At 44.9% G+C, this 21,967-nt stretch overlaps 2 protein-coding genes across 3 annotated transcripts; one reads left to right on the top strand and one right to left on the bottom strand.

Moving 5' to 3' along the window:
• Positions 1-269: 269 nt before the first annotated feature.
• On the bottom strand, positions 270-5,357 carry prpf38a (pre-mRNA processing factor 38A). 2 transcript variants are annotated; one of them, XM_070909160.1, is made up of 10 exons: positions 5,171-5,357; positions 4,501-4,660; positions 3,992-4,113; positions 3,310-3,395; positions 3,118-3,228; positions 2,331-2,437; positions 2,149-2,175; positions 1,967-2,058; positions 1,541-1,589; positions 270-520 (listed from the first exon to the last, which is right to left on the bottom strand). In XM_070909160.1, the coding sequence occupies exons 1-10, from the start codon at positions 5,298-5,300 to the stop codon at positions 475-477; spliced, it is 930 nt and encodes a 309-aa protein (XP_070765261.1). In that variant the 5' UTR covers positions 5,301-5,357; the 3' UTR covers positions 270-474. The 2 variants fall into 2 exon arrangements, with proteins under 2 accessions (XP_070765261.1, XP_070765262.1); XM_070909161.1 differs by having other exon boundaries at positions 270-517.
• Positions 5,358-6,157: 800 nt separating this feature from the next.
• On the top strand, positions 6,158-21,967 carry orc1 (origin recognition complex, subunit 1). Its single transcript, XM_070909329.1, has 18 exons — positions 6,158-6,252; positions 7,027-7,154; positions 7,236-7,408; positions 7,887-8,340; positions 8,840-9,095; positions 9,337-9,483; positions 9,962-10,024; positions 10,309-10,416; positions 10,554-10,803; positions 10,895-11,001; positions 11,641-11,742; positions 12,876-13,047; positions 14,680-14,787; positions 19,498-19,647; positions 20,304-20,423; positions 20,499-20,668; positions 20,768-20,855; positions 21,773-21,967. The coding sequence occupies exons 1-18, from the start codon at positions 6,158-6,160 to the stop codon at positions 21,965-21,967; spliced, it is 2,886 nt and encodes a 961-aa protein (XP_070765430.1).

Genomic DNA, 21,967 nt, shown 5'->3' with positions numbered 1-21,967 from the left:
ACGCTGATGGAATTTCCTCATAAGTTTCTTGGAAATAACTGTTTAATTTGGTGCTAATTCTTGAAAGAAAAGCTTAATATATACACAAGTAAAGATTAATTAATTATTTATTTATTATTGAAAACCTTATTGGAGCCATATGTTTGTCTCTTTTTCCAAAGACATATTTTACACTTTTGCATGTTCAGCTGTCATGAAAACTGGACCACAGCTGTAATATTAGTAGTATAGTTAAATAAAAGTAAATCAAATCTCCAAAAACAGACGACTAATGAATCAGGGTCTTTATTTTTATGACAAATGTCAGAGCAGAGTGTGAAACTCATTCTTAACATACAGAAACACATTTTCTACATTTACACCGATCCCAGGGCTTTACAGTGTGTAATAAACATTTAAAAACTCAAATTTTGAATATTTAGAGGCCAGGTCACAGTTTGGAGGTAAAAAGAAGCAAAAAGGTATAAAATAGAATCACTCGTTTCCTCTTCGACTCTTCTTGTGACTCTTTTTTGAACTCCTGTGATGTGAAGGAAACAAAACGATGTTCATTTCACTTTCAGACATTATTGTAAAACAGTGACAACATGGATGAGAAGTCCTGAAAGAGCTGAGAAAAACTGAATTTTGAAAATCTAAAATTCAAACTCAATAATAAACTGTAATAATAATAATAAACTCAATAGAGAACTACTGTACAGACTTTGTGGGGAGATTGTTCTGCAACAGACTAAAATGTATCTGTGGTACCGCATTGAATATCTGCTCAGATTTGTAAACTTCTTCTTTGAGCACATGGTTCCTGACTTAAAAAGGAACAATATATAAGAATTGGCCACCTGTCGAATTCATGTTCCAAACAAATAGGGCAGCATATCGCTAGAGTAACTGCTAACTGCTGCTAACTGTAGCTGCCGTTAGCTAGTTAGCTCGGTTAGGCATCAGTCCACCTGCGGAGGCCTGAGCAGGGTTATGATGGGGTCAGCCCCGGTTGCCAGCCAGGAGCCAAAACCGGCAAGAAAACCACCACCGTTGGACTGAGGGCAGACTGGACGCCAGACTGGACGCCAGACTGGACGCCACAGTGGCTCACTTTCGCATCTTGAGGTTCAAAGTGGTATTATGAGACAGGACGGGCCGAGGCTAGCTGGTTAGCATGCTAACTGCAGCAGATATCTCAACAACACGTCTTTGACGTAACGTCACATTCTGTTGATCATTTTAGTTCATTGTTGAATGTTTTAAACTAAAATTCTTATATAGAGCTCCTTTAAATGAGTTAAGTCATGTATTTTTAGGGGAAGTAACTTCTGGCTTCTTGTGTTAAATGAAAAAAAAAAAAGGTTTTGCAGAAAAACATATTTATTATATGGAAACTCAGGTCTTGTATCTGCACTATTATCAGAAAACTTCAAACGATACCGAGCCCCACATATGCAGACAGACATGACAACATAGTTGGAAAATCTCTAATTATAATTATAAGAGTAGATTCAAAAAGTTTGAATGTTTGAGTAACAACAGCTGCAGCATCACTCACCTCTCCGGAGACTTTGAGTGGCTGCGATGTCTGTGGCTTCTGTGGTGACCTGGTTCAAAATAATGACAACTATCATCAAATCATCATATATAGTAAGGACCTTTTGTTTTCTATATGATCATATCAAGTTCCCCTTAATCAGTGGCTGCAGTAGTTGTGCTTTGTGTCCCAAGAATTATTAATATTCTCTGGTTTACTATCCTGCATGGAACTGTTTGAGTGTTTCTGTCATACAGTTTATAGTCTAATGAAGAGGGCAGAAAGATACAGTTCCTATTCGGGTCTAACTGACCTCCCCGTATAACTCACATGCTTTCATCCATCTGTGTATCATTTTACAGCCTCGACAGGCCAGAACGAGAGCCTCGTCTCAGTTCTCTGTTCAGCATCAGTGCATCAAGAATCTGCTTGATTCAGTTTCTTTACCTGGGGATTTGGAGCGGTGGCGTCTGTCTCTGGAGCGGCTGCGATGGCGGCGGGGGCTCTTGCTGCGATGGCGGTCTCTCCGGGGCGATGGGCTGAATACACACAACAAAAGACACAGATGAGCACGAGCCTCAAGATTATATTTAAACGTGACAAAAGATTTCAGCCAAGAGCAAACATACCTCCGCCTCTTTGGAGATCTGCTCCTCCTGGAAAAAAAACAGCCCACAAAGGATTTGATTTAGAGCTGAATTCACAAAAACATACATTTAGCTGAAAATGTCTTATTTTGTCTTCTTTGCATATGACATACAGATATAAATTCTTAATCCTTTGGTATATTGAAGGATAATTAAACACGAACCGTCTGGGTGAGCGACTGCGTCTGTAGCGAGGTGACGGAGATCGACGAGGTCTGTCGTTGTCACGGTAACTGCGTCTGTGGGGTTCAGGGGTCTGGAGTCTCTCCGGCTGCAAACAACATTTTAAACATTTTAAAACCTGTGGAAAGTTGACAAACTGATCCTGGTCTGTAAACTGTTATACATTATATATATATGGACTATTATTAGTTCTCTTCGTTAATTCAAAACAAAGGAAAAAAAGTGAACAAATCTAACAAACAGATAATGACACCAAACTATCTGAGAAGTGCTGTGAAGGTTTGGTTTTGAACTATAGACGGAAGATTTGTGGATAATCGAGGGTAAGACTGTTTGCTGCCTTTTAAAATCCAACTGCCTCACAGTAATGTTACCACGACAACGAGTCCAGTCCGGTTTTCACCCGAGTGAGGCAGCAGAGGTCCTGCGAGCGACAGTCCTACGATGTCCTTCAGGACTAGGCTACGCCAGCTGCATTCGAATATATTGGAACAATTTCTGTTTCAGTCGTCATTCATTTGAACTTGAACGACTGTGATGTAAATAAGTGAAGAGTTTCCCTCTGAGTGCCCGACAGTCGCACATACAGTTTCTCTACCTGTTCCAGGAATGGAAGCCAAAAACTGGGCTTGTTCAGGATCAGCTGGGCAGGTCGTTAAATGTTATATCAACCAGCTTAAAAGGTAATAACTGATGGCTGAGGACACCAGTACAATTCACAGAAAACCAGTTTCTACATGGTGTTCCACAAGGTTAATTAAATGTTACCTTCTCTTCTTCCTCATCTTCTTCTTCACTGCTCTCCACCTCATCCAGATCTTCCTCCAGAGCGCTGATTCGTGGGTCTAACATCTCAGCCTCCTCAAGGACGTGTCTCTTCTGTAACACACACACACACACACACCAGTGGTGTAGACACCTGAATCAAGCTGTGTGTGAATAGACGTGATGTAAACGTACCTGAAGCCGGGGCAGAATGATGTCACACATCCTCTCTGCATGAAGAAGCTCGTCGATGAACTCGTCCACGTGCATCAACTCAAACTCTAAAACAAGAGAAGAAAGATGAAGAAGAAAAGAAGCAGCCTGAATGACTTCATCACACATCCACAACATAATCAGAACATTGATGATTAACGTTGTGCAACAGCAGAATAATTGAGAAAGTCCAAATGCCTTTATTACAACTGATAGAGTGCTCACTGCACTGGAGAGCGTGTTTCCATCTTAAATTAAATCTTAAGCTTTTTTGGTTCTGTAGGCCAATCACAGGGCTGTATTCAAAAAGCCTGCTGGGACATATCTGCGTGTTTCTTCTGTATTTGGTCAAGTAAGAGCTTCTAAAACGACACTGTCTTGTTTTCTAGGAATGCATGTGCAAATCAACAAGACAAACTTTGGAGTTGTAGGAAGGTGGATTGTTCCTCCTTTGATGGAGGTAGACTATCAGTCTTCCCCTGCTTCCACTTTCTGTAAGTAGGCCAAGCTAAAAACCGTCCAGGACAGTTCATCTGACTCTACAAATGTGTTTCCGAAATACTATTTCTTTAAAAGGCCTCCACATACAATGTACAGAGCCACCCACATGATAACTGCTCTGTTCTGTTTGGCTTGAAAATAATGGGTGACTTTTAAAACTCACCTCCGTTTCTGTTCTGACTCTTGATTTTTCTGTAATCGTTGTACAGCGGCTCCAGGTATTTGTAGCAATCCACTGCAGTGCCAGTCAACCTCATGTACATTGCTCCAAGTAAACGAACATATCTAATAAAACACAGACAGAGAGGACAGTAAGACAGTGGCCAAAGATCCACAACAAGCCCAGCGTGAGTATGCAGATATAATTTTGGCTTGGCATGTACATGTCCTGTAAATGTATTCATTCTGATGTCCTTGTAGGTTGTGGGACAGCAGCTAACTAGCTGATGAGTACATGGAAAAGACCTTTTACCACTTTTTTCCCCTCATGTTTGCCTCATTTGTCGTTTGTATTTTTCATGCTTTGTCAGCTTTTGGATTTACAATAAATGGATCCTTTTTTGGCACATGAAGGGCCAGCCAGTGTGCAGGCATTGTTCCTATGTTTGGTTGGTTGGCAAGGGGAAGACAGCAGCGGTGTTCACTTTATTCTCTGAAAAGATTGAAACTCACTTGAAATCCTCATTTTTTATGAACTCAACGATGATGTCTTTTTCAGGTTGAATCTGCAGCATCTTCAGAGTGAGGCAGAGGAAGGGAGTGGGCTTGATGTTTCCACCATAAACTCCACCGACGTACTTCAACTCCATGGCTTTGTCAACAACCAGCTCAGCTGTGGATGACACAACATCCACACACTTGATTCACAGTCATTGTGAGAAAAGACCAAATGCAAACTGTTGACACAACGTTGGAGGCTCACTGCAATATAACTGCATGCTGTAGTATAACGATTTCCCTTAGACAGGGGTATAAAAATTTAAAAATATATCTCACTTTTTTTGGTTTTGGTCAGACAAGAGAAACAGTTATAAGAGTTAACGTGGGTTGTGCTAACGTAATTAGCTTTACTTGTTCTTTCGACCATTTTAAAATATCTGAAGTAACGCTGGAGAAACGCTGTTAGCTACACAATCCTTGTGGAAAACAGAGCAGTGACAGAGTTTATCTCTTTATTACAATACACTAAAGTAACATAACGTTATATGGTTCCGTTTGGGACACTTTCACACATTTCATATGAATTGAATTACTTTAAATAGAGAACAGAAGGGTGAAATAATCCACCAGGCTGTCGGATAGCGTTAACGTTAGCTCGCTAGCTAGCTAACATGCTACTCACCGGTCAGACCGAAGCACTCCTCCTTCCAGTATTTAGACTCGTAGATTCGAGTCCGGGTGATTTTCTCCACCAGATACTGCGGATTAGTCCCGTGTATACTGTTGGCATCTTTAACGGTTCTGTTCGCCATCGGAATGAAAAATGTAGTGACTTGACTACGTTAGCATTGACACGCAGCGGCAGCCTGTGATCCACCAGCGGTAACGAAAGTAACACTTCCGGTTCGTTTTCTTCAGAATAAAAGCGCCATCTCCGTGGAATTGGTTTGAGTTTTATTTATTAAACAATAAAAGCTGATGTGCAGGCAGAGAAAACGAAAGTAATAGAAAACAAAATCACACTGTTAAAAATATACATATACATGCACATTTTAACATACAGAACATGATTACAAGACAGGGACTTAGAAGACGCAAGACGGAGATGTCATTTTTCACAAATTAACATAAACATAAAGCATTTTGATGCACTAACCCATTATTCTTGATAGAGACCTGATGCGTTTTGATAAATAATGTTATACAAAAAGTGTTTGACAACTTCAAACTACCATTTCCAATGTCAACAATAAACATTTAAACTAAATAAGTAATGTTTTATTTCGACTTTTACTACAAAAGGCTCTTTTTAGGGGGTTTAGTTACCGGCCGTTTTTCAGCCCTGAGTGTCTGAAGTCACAACCTGTTTACAGGAAACAGAATACAATATCATGATGTTGTACTTCCGGTACAGCAGGTGGCGCTACGCACCTTTGGCGCTGGTTCGTAGCCCGCCATTAAAACTAAAGAAGAAGAAGAAGAAGTCCATACGCAATTTTCGCGCGAAATGTTGTCCATGGTGGCGTGTGTTGTCTCGGTGTTTCTGTAAACCGTCTCTTATCGATCCGGGTCTTGAAGTAGAGCAGGTTACCTGCGCCGATCGGCTTCGTCCCGGAACAAACGCGTTCTTCTTCTGTTGATCGTTGTTGTGTGTGAGTTCGTGCGCAGCATGAAGTATTTCACCAGACTGAGAGTCAGGCGGGTGTACGAGTGGCGAGGAGAGCCGGTGAGCTTCAACAGGAAGTTAAAAACCCATGAATATCGGTGAGTTCTGAGTTTTGTTTCCAGTGTTTATCCTCCTGTTGCATTTTAGATTATTTAATTTCTTGTCCTGTAGTGGAAGAAGTATTCAGATCATTTACTGAAGTAAAAGTAGCAATACCACAGTGTAGAAATACCCAAGTAAAAGTCCTGCATTTAAAATGTTATTGAAGTAAAAGTAGAAAAGTATTTGCATTAAAATATGCTTAATGTACCGAGAGTAAAATTACTCATTATGCAGAATAATATAGGCTACATTATAGTATTGGATTATAATTATTGGTGCATTAATGTGTTCATCACTTTAATGTTGCAGATTAGGAAATTGTACTTAAGTACAGTCCTGGAGTAAATGTACTTGCTTCTTATGTTATGTACAGTACTTTAAATTGTCTTGATGTTTAAATAAACTGATTAAATCATCATTCCTATTTAAAAAAATCACACGTTTCCTTCCCATCTTTTGTAATGCGTTTTTTAGAGATGAATATGAGGTCAAACGCGTGATGACTTGGTGAACATTTCTGTCAGGTACATAAATAATATAATATAATAGCAAGGACATTGAAGGATTGCTTAGCTTGGCCTTTAGACAGATAAATAAATAAATAAATAAAGAGTCACAATAAAAGAGGAAAGCTTAAATGTCATGTGATGCTTTACAAACAAACTTGACATTTTGCTCGCTGTAGTTTTATTGTGAAATTCCAGCTTGTGCTTCCCTAACTAAACTGGACTCATGTCAGGGCGGCTGCTCTTTGTGTTTTTGTGTGTCAGCTCTTTGGCCATCAGGGTGGAGGGTCTCCCGAGGACCACCGTCATCAACACCGGCCAACACATCCTGATAGAGGGAGAGGATGAAGACAACCCGTACGTGGCCAAAGTCATCAGGCTGTTTGGTGACGGTGAGTCACAGTCAGTTTGAGACACTTGACTTGTCCTCAAAGACTTCGTAGCTGAACGTCATCTCTCTCGTTGTGTTTCAGAGAGCGGGAAGCAGAAGAAGGCGGTGGTTCAGTGGTTTGTTCGTGTGTCTGAGGTGCCTTTGAGCAAACTGAAGCTGCTGGGCAGAGAGCCGCACCCTCAGGAGATCTTCTACTATCAGGGTCGCAGCTGTGACGACGAGGTCAACGCCGAGTCCATCCTCAGACCTGTGCAGGTGACATCATGATAACATGCACAGTAACTAAAGTGATGGGTGAGAGAATATCTGTAGCTGCTGCTCATCTCTGCTGCAGGCTAACGGCAACAGGCTACATTAGCCGCTACTAGCATAACACACCCCGATGTCCCTCCCAACTGCTGCCATTCCAGTTGCATTGTGGGTAATGTAGGTGCCAGGTTTTGACAAGTAAGAAGAATGTGTGGAATAGGAAAGAGGATTTTTTAACAGTGTCAGAGGAGTGCAGTGCAGAGTACTCTTCAAGTCCGTGTGTCCGAGTTGCTCGTGGCCTCATGAGGCCGAATCTTTGGAGAAAGATAGTTTGCTTTTTATTCCTATGTAATTTTGTTCACAACCTCTGATGATATCTCAAAACATAAGCTTATAAAACCAAAACTCTCTGCGTGGACAGATACTAGTAGACGTTGTGATTTAGGTGAATTAACCCTTTAACTTCCTGTCCTTTCACTCAAAGGTGAAGCACCTGGATGGAGCAGCTCCGTTCCCGGACTCTGACGACAAAGACACTCTGTACGTGAAGCTGTCCTGGGACTCCAAGACCTTCAAAGTGGCTGACTCTGCTCTGGTGGACGCTGGTGCCTCTGAACTTGCTCCAGCTTCCTCCCCTCCTCCACGTCCCAGACCCTCCCTACCCCCCTCACCCCCCTGCTCCCCGCCTGCTGCGGCTCCAGCGTCTCGAGGCTCCTCTCGACGCGCCCTGCCGACCCCGGACCTCGCTATCATGCGCAGGGCCTCGTCGGGGGAAGTGAGATACAGCAGGGCCACCATGAGCGCAGGCAAGGCCGGTGCTGCAGAAGCCGAGTCGCTGCACTCCGCCACCAAACTGTCAGCCTCAAAATGTCTGAGCGCCAAAAGGAGGAACGCCTCGGCCCGGACGCCCGGCGTCCGCAAGAAACTGGAGCTCAGCAGTGAGTGTTGAGTCAGCTGCACCCCCAGAGTCAGTCCACCACCACGTTAGACTGCACCTTTGGTTCTGCTTACAGTAGTGGTCGATGTTAGAGAAATATACTGTGAAATAAAACGGAGATCCAGATAATTGATTAATTAATTGAAAAGTTGAAAGTAACATTAACAAATAAAGGACATTAGCTGAAGGTTGAGTCACCAGGTTGGCTGCAGTATCAACAGCTCTGCAATTCACTCGATCTTCATAATTCAAAAAGTGCTTTGACCATTTAATTGTCATTTTGGGGGGAAAAAAAACAATATTTATGACAATATCAGGAGGACATTTTTTTTAATAAAACAAACATTTTTGTAATTTGTGGTCGCTTCTATAGAAAGAATTGGTGTAACAACTAGTAATGTGAAATGATCCTTCATCGTTTGATTTATAAATGAGTAATTATTCAGTTCACTCTGCTGGTTAATGAAGTCCTGAAGTGTCATCTCTTCTGGTCCCGTCAGGTCCGGAGAAGAAGTCGGTGATCCGTGAGGACATCCTGAGTCAGCTGCTGGACGAGGAGCTGGAGTCGGAGGTGATGTTGGCTCACAGGCTGTCGTCCTCTCCTCCTCAGGCCCTGCCCCCCACCCACCGCCTCACCCCCCTCAGGAAGGCCACTCGGGACGCTTTCCACCTGAAGCCCTCCTCCGTCGTCCTCAACAAGTTGTCTGCCTCTGAGAGGGACAGTCCTCCATCGTCTGTCAGAGACGACTCCACCAGGTCAGAGTCGACTCTCGCTCGGTCACAGTGTCCACATGTCGCTCAGTGTTTTACAGGTTTAAAGCCGTGTTAAAATCATATCCTGTTTCAGACTTGTCTTTAATCTGGTTTAGAGAAACCTGAACATGCTAGAAAATGTACTCACAAACCAGGATAGTGTTGCATGTAAAGACCTGATCCACCGTCAGCCACGTGGACAGAAACTGGCTTGAATAGGTTTTAAAGTGGTTTAAAAGTACAGACCCACCGGTGCCTCTTCCAGGGAGGTGTTGGATAAAAGTCCTCAGCAGGGTGATGTGATGGAGGCAGGGTTACCGACCGGCTCTGTTAAGACACCCAGAAGAAGAAATGTGACGCCGAGGAGAAAGTATGCCACCGGGGGGCAGACGTGAGTCAGCTGCAGGCCTTGTGTGTGTGTGTGTGTGTGTGTGTGTGTGTGTGTGTGTGTGTGTGTGTGTGAGTGTGAGTGTGAGTGTGTGTGTGAGTGTGTGTGTGTGAGTGTGTGTGTGTGAGAGTGTGTGTGTGTGTGTGTGTGTGAGTGTGAGTGTGAGTGTGAGTGTGAGTGTGAGTGTGTGTGAGTGTGAGTGTGTGTGAGTGTGTGTGAGTGTGTGTGAGTGTGTGTGAGTGTGAGTGTGTGTGTGTGTGTGTGTGTGTGTTGTGTGTTGTGTGTTGTGTGTGTGTGTGTGGTGATTTCTGTTCCTTTGAGGTGTGAGTCTGCACAGCCGGGGGACGTCACTGGTGTCACACTTATAGTGTAAACAGTCACATTATTTAATGATTAATGGGGAGGATGAGTAATAATAAGTGTCTCCACATGTTTGGTTTCATTGTTTTCTCATTCTCAAATCCAATGTGTCTTCAAACAGAGCTACTACTCCTTCTCGGAAAAAAGAAGCAAAGACCGCGAGGGAACCGGCCCTGGGAGTGCTGTGAGTACACACTGTCCCAGGATATCATTACCTCCGGGACTCGCCGAGTAAACGTCCATAAATCCGCTTAGAAATCTCCTAAACTGCAGAGCTTCCCTGAGAATCATCACGTTTTAAGATTTCTTCAGTATGAAAGTAATCCAGTGATGGCTGTCTGTACATGCTAACAGCTGATTCAGCATACTTTAATGGTGTCATTTTCTGGCAAAATCTGAACAAAAAAACGAGTTGTTGTGGCCCGCAGCTAACTGACTCCATGGCAACATTGTACTTCCTGCGGACAGGGCTGAGGTGGATAATGAAAGCTCTCCGATGCTGCCGGTCACCACCACACCGAGGAGCTCTAAGAGGAAGTCGGCCCAGCTGGTGTCGTCTCGCATCAGAAAGCAGCTGTGAGTGCAGAGACATCGTGACCCCATGATTTGTTTTTTAGTTGGATGAATTCATTGTTTCAGCACTTTACAAATGAGCTCTTGTGGAAGACTTCTGTGTCTTCAGAGTACTGAGCTTCACTGCCTTGTTTGATCAGGAATCTTCTGGACAACCAGCAGGACCTGAACTCAGACGGAGAGGACGAGGACGAGTTTGTTCCCTCCAAGAAGGAGCTGCAGAGCAGCAGTGAGGATGATGATGATGGGGAGGAGGAGGCAGTGCTGGATAGTGATGAGGAAGTAGTGTTGAAAAAGGGAAGACATGCTGCTGCAGGGTCTCGTACTCCTCGTTCAAGGCAGAAAACTCGCTCCTCCACCAGAACGCCGCGGAAAACTCCCAACAAGAAGGTCTGACGGCCGGAAACGTCCCAATCTGAAAGGATCTGGTCGCAGTTTCTTTTCTCACCTCGTCTCTTTTGACTGTTTCCTGTTTCGACAGGTCACACCCGGCACACCGCGGACTCCTCATCGCGCCACTCCCAGCATCCCCAGCAGGTCGCTGCCGGCCCGACAGCCTGCTAATGTTCTGGAGGAGGCCAGAACCAGGTGAGGCCAGAACCAGGTGACCTCCGACCCTGATCCACAGGGGCCAGAGCAACACATCCTAATCATTCATTATTTTCATGATTACTTGTTCAGTAAAAATGTCAGGAAAATGCTGAAAAGGTTGCAAGGTCCCCGATTTCAAATGTCTAACAGTCCGAAAGCCAAAGACATTCACTTTACAAAGATTTAAAACAAGCAGCAAATCCTCACAACCAAGAATCTAAAACCGTGAACTGAATGTTTGAGTAATTGATTAATAGATTAACTGACTATCAAAGTAGTGGGCCATTAATATTCTGTTTTAGCGATTAATTTGTTGTTTCAGCGTGATAGTAAAGGGAATTTTATGGCCATTTAAAATGTTAGTGTTTTGTTTCCAAAACTGGATGAATTATCGTCATGAATAATCATAAAAATAGACTTTATTATGTCTGATCAGGAAACCTATAGTCTGACAGTCCTTATGGCATTAGTTAACCTTAACCAGAAACATCCCAACGGACCACAAGCTATTTGTGAAGTTCTCAAGATTTCCTTGATAATATAATTATTATGTTATTATGTTATTGAGTCAGTCGAGCAGATGATCTACAGTCGGAGGCTGAACATTAAACGCTCGTCGTGTGTTTGTCTCTTCAGGCTGCACGTGTCCTCGGTGCCCGAGTCTCTGCCCTGCAGAGAGCAGGAGTTTCAGGACATCTACAGCTTCGTGGAGAGCAAGATCATAGACGGCACGGGAGGGTAAGATCCAGATCCAGATCTAGATCCAGATTACTACAGAGGCTGGGTGAGGCGACCTATAGGAGCACGTGTTCCAGTTAAAGAATCCAGAGAAGTGACGTCGATATGTTCAAATGCTTTATTTTAGCTCAGTCTGGTAGGTGGAGCCCCTAACTCAGAGGTTACAGATTTAAATATTGGACACTCGTAACAATTAGCATTGGGTGATTCAACCCAGTGATAATATGGCAAAAACACTTAAACATAGAGTTGAATAGTGTTAAAATCCGAACGTTTAAAAAACACCTGAACTGAGGAATTGCAGAACCGTGGCTACCGAGGATCACCAGTCAGCTTGACTTTACTGATCACCTTTAAAGCTCTTCATGGTTCAGCTCCCAGTTATTCTGCTGAATTGTTGCTCCTCTCTGAGCCAGAGCCTCAGATCCTCAGGCAGGGCTCTGCTGGCTGCTCCATAGGCCTGGTTCAGGACTAAAGGAGACCTGGTTTTAACAGTCAGGACCCCTCAGATCTGAACTCCCTGTCTGAAGACCTGAAGCTGCAGAATCAGTGACATCTTTTAAATCACTTCTCAAAACTGAATAAGGAATAGTTTTTTTGTTAATTTTAGTTCCAACATCTGTTTTTTATTGTTATTTAATCTTATTATTTTCTGGTATTTTATTCCATTTTATTTAATTTATTATTTTTAAGTTGTCTGATTTGATTTCCCTCATCGCCTCCTGAAATGTTTTAATCCTCATTCAACCGTGTAAAGCCCTTTGTATTATGATCATTATTATATCTTATTATCATGTCCTGATCTAAAACAGGAAACCTTTCTGTCTGTAGACTCTATTTCATTGTCTTTAACACTGATGCACGGAGCAGTTTTGAGCATACTTTGTTAAATCAAAAAAAGGCTAAAACATGTTTGCCAGGCATTGTTCTGGTATCGGTACTGTACCAGTCTTATTGACACCAACATGGAAAACATGCAACCAGTCATCTCTCACCCCGCGGCACAAGTTGCATATGACTCTGAGCAGTTTGTTCCCTCCTCAGATTGTTTCATTTTATTCGTTCTTGAAGTCTTAGAGCTCCGGAGGAGGGATTCAGACTCCGACTGACCTGCTGTGTCGTCGTCGTTTCAGGTGTATGTACATCTCAGGTGTGCCGGGCACTGGGAAGACGGCCACTGTGCACGAGGTGATGCGCTGTCTGCAGCACGCGGCCGACGTGGACGAGATCCCTCCGTTCCACTTCATCGAGATCAATGGGATGAAGATGACGGATCCTCATCAGGCCTACGTCCAGATCCTGCAGGTGAGAGCGTTCACTGACCGTGAACATTACATGTTCACGCATGTAATCTGATGTTTTCTGACCCTCTGTAGTGACCTGGTTACTGAAACATACATTAGTGCAAATGATTGTTGTTATTAAACTCTAATCTGGGTTTGAGCATGTTTAGGATCAAAAAAAGCCTCATTTCAAAGTTCACATCTAACAGGGTTTATGTTAAATGTTAAAAACTGATGAAAATTTGATTTTCAAGGTGTTTCTGTAACATTTACAGGTCAAACACTCAGTAACTTCACCACATGTTGTGTTTCGTGTTTTTTATTGATTTGATGGACGTGTATCAGCAGCTCATCTGTGTTTTATCTTTATTTACTGAACTCATCACAAGAGACACCTGTTTTCTCTAAACGACCGTGAACTGCGTTTTCTTCCTGGAAACGCAGCAACTTCTAGACTCATGAGGACAAAAACTCAATGTGAAAATCAGTTTAAATCACAGACTGTATAAAAGAAGTGGACGGAGCCAGCATGACTTCCCCCATTGGTTTGTGGACTACCGTTTCGTAGCTTCGAGTTTGGCAGTTTGGCAGTTGGGCAGTCTGGCAGTCGTTATCTTGGTCTTTTGGAGGCCGAAGTGACCATATTTGGACGAGAGGGTGGAGCTGGGCATCTGAGAACCCGAGAGCGTCTTTTACAAACACCTCTATCCTGATTGACAGGTTGCCTGCCTCCCTCTCTCTCTCTCTCTCCAACCCAACCGGTCAAAGCAGATGACCCCCCCCCCCCCCACCCAGAGTCTGGTTCTGCTCGAGGTTTCTGCCTCTTAAAAGGAAGTTTTTCCTTGCCACTGTCTCCAAAGTGCTTCTCATGGTGGGACCTGTTGGGTCTCTGTAATAACATTATAAAGAGTCGGTCTAGACCTGCTCTATTTGTAAAGTGTCACGAGATGACTTTTGTTGTGATTTGGCGCTATATAAATAAAATTTAATTAATGGCCAGCAGGGGGCGTCTACGCAGGCAGGCAGGCAGGCAGGCAGGCAGGCAGGGATGTATAGCAGCACTAGCAGTAGCCATAGCAGCTATAATTATAATAATAATGGAAATATGACTGATAATAGTAGTTACATCTGTAATAATATCTGAGATTAATAATAGCAATAACAGCTTTAATAGTAACAGAACTACGACTAAACATAATAACTGTAGTGATGAGAGTCAGGCAGGCCCATGGCAGCAGCAGCCAGGCGTACCAGGACCACGATCCACAGCGACCTGCGAGACGACAAAGCACAAAGAAACTCCAGGGAGATCCGGGCAGGCCTGAGCCAGCCCTTAACTATAAGCATTATCAAAAAGCAAAGTTTTAAGCCTACTCTTAAAAGTGTGTCTGCCTCCCGGACCCAAACTGGGAGCCGATTCCACAGGAGAGGAGCTTGATAGCTGTCAAGTCAAGAAAAAACCGAAACATTGAGCTTTAAACAAGCCAGTTTCCTTTCATCAGTCCCAGTCTTTGTGCTGAACTAGGCTAAACACGTCCTGGAGCTCTGAACACAGATGAAACTGAGAGTTAGATGAGAAGATGGATATGTTTCTTTAGTTATACGAGTGAATTGTGTCCCAGTTGAACTCCGACATTGGTTCTCGTCTCTGCAGAAACTGACGGGTCAGAAGGCCACGGCCGACCACGCGGCAGCTCTGCTGGAGAAGAGATTCAGCAACCCTGCTCCCAGGAAGGAGACCACCGTGCTGCTGGTGGATGAAGTAAGAACTCTGTTTCATATGAATGATCATTTACTTTATGGGCATTTCCAAAAAAAATCCTTTTTACAGGAATGAAATTAAAGAGTTAATTGAAATGAAAACCTTGCCTTAAGGAAACATTCATGATATTCTATATTTTTCCCAACTTCATACTCAAACCAACACTGAATGGATCTACTAACAGGTATCAGAATCAGAATCAGAATCAGAAATACTTTATTGATCCCCGGGGGGAAATTGTACAGTACCGGTGCTCCCATTCAAGAGTAGAAAGTAGCATAATTTAGAACTAAAAGTTTGTACAAAATATAAAAATAAGAAATACAAAATACAAAATATACACATTTACAGTATTTAAGTGAAATGAGGTGAAATGAAAAATGAAATGAAAATACAAAATATACACATTTACAGTATTTAAGTGAAATGAGGTGAAATGAAAAATGAAATGAAAATACAAAATATACACATTTACAGTATTTAAGTGAAATGAGGTAAAAATATATACAATAACAATGTATATGTATGTATGTGTTGCACTAAAGTGTGTGACTATATATGTATTGCACTTAAACATTTTGCATAAATAGTGAGGTGGTGTATGAACAGGTGAGGTAGATACAGATACGGATTCCAGTCTCTTCCTGAGTGTCTGACATTCAGAGAGAGGAGTTAAACAGTCTGATGGCCACAGGCAGGAATGATTTCCTGTGTCGCTCAGTTGTGCATTTGGGAGCAATGAGTCTCCCACTGAAGGTGCTCTTGTGTCCGACCAGTACATCATGGAGAGGATGTGAAACATTGTTCAAGATGCCCCGCAGCTTAGACAGCATCCTCCTCTCTGACACCACCGTCAGAGAGTCCAGCTGCACCCCCACAACGTCACTGGCCTTGCGGATCAGTTTGTTTAGTCTGTTGGAGTCCGCCACCCTCAGCCTGCTGCCCCAGCATGCAACAGCATAGAGGATAGCACTGGCCACCACAGACTCATAAAACATCCTCAGCATAGTCCGGCAGATGTTGAAGGACCTCAGCCGCCTCAGAAAGTAGAGACGGCTCTGGCCCTTCCTGTAGAGGGCATTAGTGTTCTTTACCCAGTCCAGTTTATTGTCTATGTGAACTCCCAGGTACTTGTAATCCTCTACAATGTCCACACTGGCCCCCTGGATGGAAACAGGGGTCATCGGCGCCTTGGTCCTCCTCAGATCCACAGTCAGTTCCTTTGTCTTTGTCACGTTGAGCTGTAGATGGTTCTGCTCGCACCATGTGACAAAGTTGTCCACAGCAGCCCTGTACTCCTCTTCATCACCCTTACTGATACATCCAACTATTGCTGAGTCGTCAGAAAACTTCTGAAGATGGCAGGTCTCAGTGCAGTAGCTGAAGTCCGTGGTGTAGACGGTGAAGAGGAAGGGAGAGAGGACAGTTCCCTGCGGGGCCCCGGTGTTGCTGACCACTCTGTCTGACACACAGTGTTGTAAGCGCACATACTGTGGTCTGCCAGTCAGGTAGTTGACAATCCAGGACACAAGGGGGGCATCCACCTGCATCTCCGTCAGCTTCTCACCCAGTAGAGCCGGACGGATGGTGTTGAACGCACTGGAGAAGTCAAAGAACATGACTCTCACAGTGCTCGCCGGCTTGTCCAGGTGGGCGTAGACGCGGTTGAGCAGGTAGATGATGGCATCCTCCACTCCAAGTCGGGGCTGATAGGCGAACTGAAGGGGGTCCAAGTGTGTCTTGACCAAGGGCCGGAGCTGCTCCAGGACGAGTCTCTCCAGGGTCTTCATGATGTGGGAGGTCAGTGCCACGGGTCTGTAGTCCTTGGAGCCACTGGGTCGCGGCGTCTTTGGAACAGGAACGAGGCAGGATGTCTTCCACAGCACGGGGACCCTCTGAAGACTCAGGCTCATGTTGAAGACGTGGTGAAGTACTCCACATAGCTGGGGGGCACAGGCTTTAAGCACCCTGGGGCTGACACCATCGGGGCCTGCAGCCTTGCTGGAGTGGAGTCTCCTCAGCTGTCTTCTAACATGGTTGGCAGTGAAGCACACTGTAGAGGTGACCGGTGGGGGAGGGGTGGTGTCGTCAGGTTGAAGAGTGCCGTCAGCCTGGGGACTGGGGGACGAGGTGTGAGGAAAGCTCTCACAGGGGGGTGGGGGGCTGTGAGGAGCAGGAGGGGGAGGGGGGAGTGGAATAGGTGAAGGTTGGAGGCAGACAGCAGAAGAGTCATGGGGGGGTTGAGCAGGGCCCACAGAGTCAAATCTGTTGAAAAACAGATTAAGTTCGTTGGCCCGGTCCACACTGCCTTCAGCTCCTCTGTTGTTGCTCGGCCTGTAACCCGTGATGGTCCTCATTCCACTCCAGACCTCTCTGATGTTGTTCTGCTGGAGTTTCCACTCCAGCTTCCTCCTGTACTTCTCCTTGGCCTCCCTGATCTTTACCTTCAGTTCCCCCTGGATCGTTCTCACCTCGTCTCTGTTGCCAGCTCTGAAGGCCCTCTTCTTTTTGTTCAGTATGGCCTTGATGTCCTTTGTCACCCATGGCTTGTTGTTAGAATAACAATGGACAGTCCTTGCTGGTACAGTGGAGTCCACACAGAAGTTGATGTAGTCCGTGATGCACTCTGTGAGCCCATCAATGTCCTCTCCATGCGGCTCACAGAGCGCCTGCCAGTCAGTCACCTCAAAACATCCCTGAAGTGTCTCATAAGCCTCCTCTGACCATCTCCTCACTGTCCTCGTGGTTGCAGGCTGGCTCTTGACTAGAGGCACATAACAGGGGTTGAGGTGCACTAGGTTGTGGTCTGACCTACCCAGAGGGGGGAGGGGAGAGGAGCTGTATGCATCCTTAACGTTAGCATACAGCAAGTCCAGGGTCCTCTCCTCTCTAGTGGGACAGCTCACATACTGTGTGAAGGTGGGAAGTGTCCTAGCCATGGTGACGTGGTTGAAGTCACCCGAAATAGCAATGAGTGCATTCGGGTGTTGAGTCTGTAAACGGGCTATGGCGGAGTGAATGACGTCACACGCCGACTTCGGGTTGGCAGAGGGGGGGATGTAAACAGTCACAACAATGGCATGTGAGAATGGCCTGAGTCCAACAGCCAACAGTTCAATGTCCGGGCAACATACACTATCCTTGATGGTGATGTGGGAAGGATTGCACCACCGGTTGTTAACTAGAACGGCAAGTCCCCCTCCTTTACGCTTACCGCTCCCGGTGCAATCCCTGTCGGCCCGGACGGTCTGAAAGCCGTCGATGGAAACGTTGTCGTCGGGAATGTCCTGGTGCAGCCATGTCTCCGTAAAGCACATTAAACTACACTCCCGGTACTCCCTCTGACTCCTGGCCAGCGCCGTCAGCTCGTCCATCTTGTTTGCCAGCGATCTCACGTTGCCCATGACGAGAGAGGGGAGACACGGTTTATATCTCCTTTTCTCCATAAACCTCTGCTGTCTCGACCCACCTCTCTTCCCTCGTCGCTTCGTTCCCCCTCTGCATCCTCTGCGTGTTTTTCTCCAGATTTCAGCGGGGATCTCCGATGATCTGGTCTCCAAGCCGGCCGGCTTCAGAGCGATCAGCTGATCTCCGGAGTAAACAAAGCGGCCCAGAAGTTGCTGCGCGACCGTCCGATGTTTGAATGAAAGTAATTCCAGAGTGAAAAAAAGTACCAGAACTCTCTCCACCAGCATGTTTGAAGAGGGCACAACTTCAAAAGTCAGTACTTAAAAAAGTTCTGAGTTAAATAAAGAAATAAAAGGAGAAAAAGTAAGAGAAAGACGAAAACAAACAGGAGCGACTGTAACAGGCTGCATGCACGTCGGCGCATGCGCACTTGCCCTTTAAACATAAACTATATATTTGTGAGGTGTTTTTAAAGATTGACGCCTTCAGTAGGAACAAGGGGCTGAGAGCCACAGACAAGAAGTCAGACAGTGTTATGGAAAGGACAGGTAGTCTCTTTTTAACCACGTTCTTTCTGTTTGTTTGATTTAAGGTTTCTTCATGCAACACTTTCCAGCCTTCTTACATGCGGTCGAAACTTCCTCCTTTTCTTGATGAAATGTGTAAAATTTCATAGACTAAAGCTGAAACTGTCCATCTTTTTTTTTTTTAAAGAAATACATTTCTGGAACCAAAACTAAATCAAACACTGCTGCAAGGTCAAAATATTCATGTTTCAGAACGCTGTGAGGAAATATCTAATTATAATATTAGGATTCAAGGTATATAAATGCTAACATTAGCATGCTAACTTGCTCACAACGACAATGCTAACATGCTGATGTTTAGCTGGTGTAATGTTTATCATGTGCTCCAGATATTTTGGGTACAATCTCAAACATACTCAGTATGTTCTACTTAGAACCAGAACAAACATTTATAATATTGGGAGTTTCTGAGAATACAAAAATGCATCTCTTATTGAGTAATTACAGCAAAAAAACCAACTCATTCTCGAACTTTGGAAACCAGGGTGTTTACAACATGAACAAAAAGTGTCTCTCCAGTGTTTTTTCGACCTGGAGGATTCACACAATGAGTTTTGGTGAGAAACACTGAAGCAGAAAAGTCCACAGGGCAGCTCTGAACATCTCAGTGACTACTGGACAGACTGCCCAACAGTTCTTGTTCAGCTCGAATGTTTAACAGTATTTCAGTGACAGCAGACTAACCCTCTTTAACCCTTTGTGTTTTGGACTGTAGTTGGACCTGTTATGGACCAGGAAGCAGAACGTGATGTACAACCTGTTCGACTGGCCGACGCGCCGTCACGCTCGTCTGGTGGTGCTGACCATCGCCAACACCATGGACCTGCCGGAGAGGATCATGATCAACAGAGTGGCCAGCAGACTGGTGAGGGAGTCCAGCCCCAATATATGATGTCAACACTGTGTTCGGGCTCAGTGGAGTCATAACTGTAAAAGGCACCTTTCTCATAAAGAGGTGATTCATCCAAAAACTTCCTCTGACCAGTCAGAGAAAACAGGGAATCTGCAGGTCTGAGTTTCCTTTAAAAACAAAAACAAAAAAGGTCTTAAAAGTCATGAATTTGACCAACAAAGCTCTTCCATCTTGTCTTGGCTGCTGTAGGCAATTTGTGTTCGTGGCTGCAGGCTGTCAGGAGATAACACTTCTAAACTAAAAATGGGCTTGTTGTGACGGTGGACTGTGCTGCAGGAGGCTGTTCAATCCTTTTTTGTGGAGTTTCAGTCAGCACCATCAGTCTATTTCCTCTTTTAATGCAAAGGAGAAGTCATGAGTGCATGAGACACTTTCTTGCTGTAAATTTGATTAACCACAGAAACTACGTCATATGATATTTTGTTCTTGTCAGATGGGACTCACGAGAGCTTAAAACCACTAAAACGTTGGCTTGTACAGCAGCCCCCTTAACACATCATGTGTGTCATTAAATTCAGTGAGTATAAATATCTAAATGTTGATTAATGCAACATGAAGTCGATAAGCTGAGACGTCGCCGCGTGCTCTGTTTGTATTAATGTGTCCAGGGTTTGACCAGGATGTCCTTCCAGCCGTACAGCTTCAAGCAGCTGCAGCAGATCATCACGTCCAGGCTGAACAAGGTGAAGGCCTTCGAGGAGGACGCCCTCCAGCTGGTGTCCAGGAAGGTAAACGACCAGGACGTCTTTCACACCTGAGCTCCTTCGCGGATCTGTTCACTCAGTCTTCCTCTCCTCTCGCAGGTGGCCGCTCTGTCGGGCGACGCTCGTCGATGTCTGGACATCTGTCGCAGGGCAACGGAGATCTGCGAGCACTCTGCCGCCGACCCGTCTGCCACAGGATTGGTGGGAATGAGTCATGTGATGGAGGCGCTGAACGAGATGTTTTCCTCCGCCTACATCACTGCCATCAAGTGAGTCTCACTTTGGTCGCATTAATGAAACGCTAATGGATTTGTAAAGGCGTGCATTAGTAGCCGTGATGTGATAAAGTGACTAATGTGTGTTTTCAGATGTGCATCAGTGCAGGAGCAGCTCTTCCTCAGGGCGGTCATCACTGAGTTTCGGCGACTGGGATTGGAGGAGGCCACCTTCCAACAGGTGAAGCTCAAACAAACAATAACTAGAAATGTAGACTATCAGCCTGTAGATCCTGCGGTTTGTTTTTCAAGTTATACACTGACGTACTGCTCTGAGCCAAGAAATAGTCCAGCACACCATAACATGGCATGTTGACAAGTGAGCTTTAGAGGTGCTGGTTGATGGATGTATGAGCCAGCTGTTAGGGCTAGCTGTTTCCCCCCATTTCCAGTCTTTATGCTAAGCTAACTGGCTGCTGGCTGTGGCTTCATATTTAGCGTACAAACATGAGAGTGGTTATCAATCTGAACATCTAACTCTCAGGAGGAAAGAGAATAACCATATTTCCCAAAATGCTGCACTTTTCCTTCCCCATAGATCCCCAGCTCCACCCTCCCGGCTTCAAAATGGTAGTCCACAAACAAATGGGTGACGTCACGGTGGCTACGTCCACTTCGTTTATACAGTTAGGTCCACAAGAGTTTTAAATAAGGTCAGAGGTCCGAGACATTAAAGTGTACCGGCATAAATGAAAGTTAACAGAAGCTTAAATTCAGTAACAATGAAGCATCTGGGTTTTGAGTTATTAGCATTGTTACAAATGTCAGTGGGATTTTTAAGGTGGTTTTCTTATGTCTGGAAAAGAACCCAGAAGTTCTGGTTTCACTTCTATGTGGAGCTGGGTCAATATGGGGCTCAAACTCACATTTTTGCCCCGGGACCCCCTGGTAGGTTAAGCTGGCCCTGCACACAGACTGTGTGGTCCAGAGTGTGGACTCTGTACACGCTTGAGTATTACTTGGTGTGTGAGCAGAACAGAAATGTATCCCAACATCTGGTCTGGATTAATTTGCAGTTTGGTCCAGATCCTGACCCTGGTCCTGAAGCACAGAACCTGAGTAAATGTACTCAGTTTCCCCCTCTGTTTCGTCTGTCAGGTGTTTGTGCAGCACCAGGCTCTGTGTCGGGTGGAGGGTCTGCAGCCCATCAGCGTGTCCGAGGGCCTGGCGGTGTGTCAGCGTCTGGGAGCCTGCAGGTTACTGCTGCTGGAGCCCAGTCGCCTGGGAGTCCTGCAGCGGGTCCGCATCAATGTGAGCCAGGACGACGTGCTCTACAGCCTGAAGGCTGACTGA

This window comes from Enoplosus armatus, chromosome 7 (assembly GCF_043641665.1).
Source record: "Enoplosus armatus isolate fEnoArm2 chromosome 7, fEnoArm2.hap1, whole genome shotgun sequence".
NCBI classification, from domain to species: Eukaryota; Metazoa; Chordata; class Actinopteri; order Centrarchiformes; family Enoplosidae; genus Enoplosus; species Enoplosus armatus.
The sequence above is the reverse complement of the archived record's forward strand: the minus strand, read 5'-3'. Positions and strand labels throughout refer to the sequence as shown.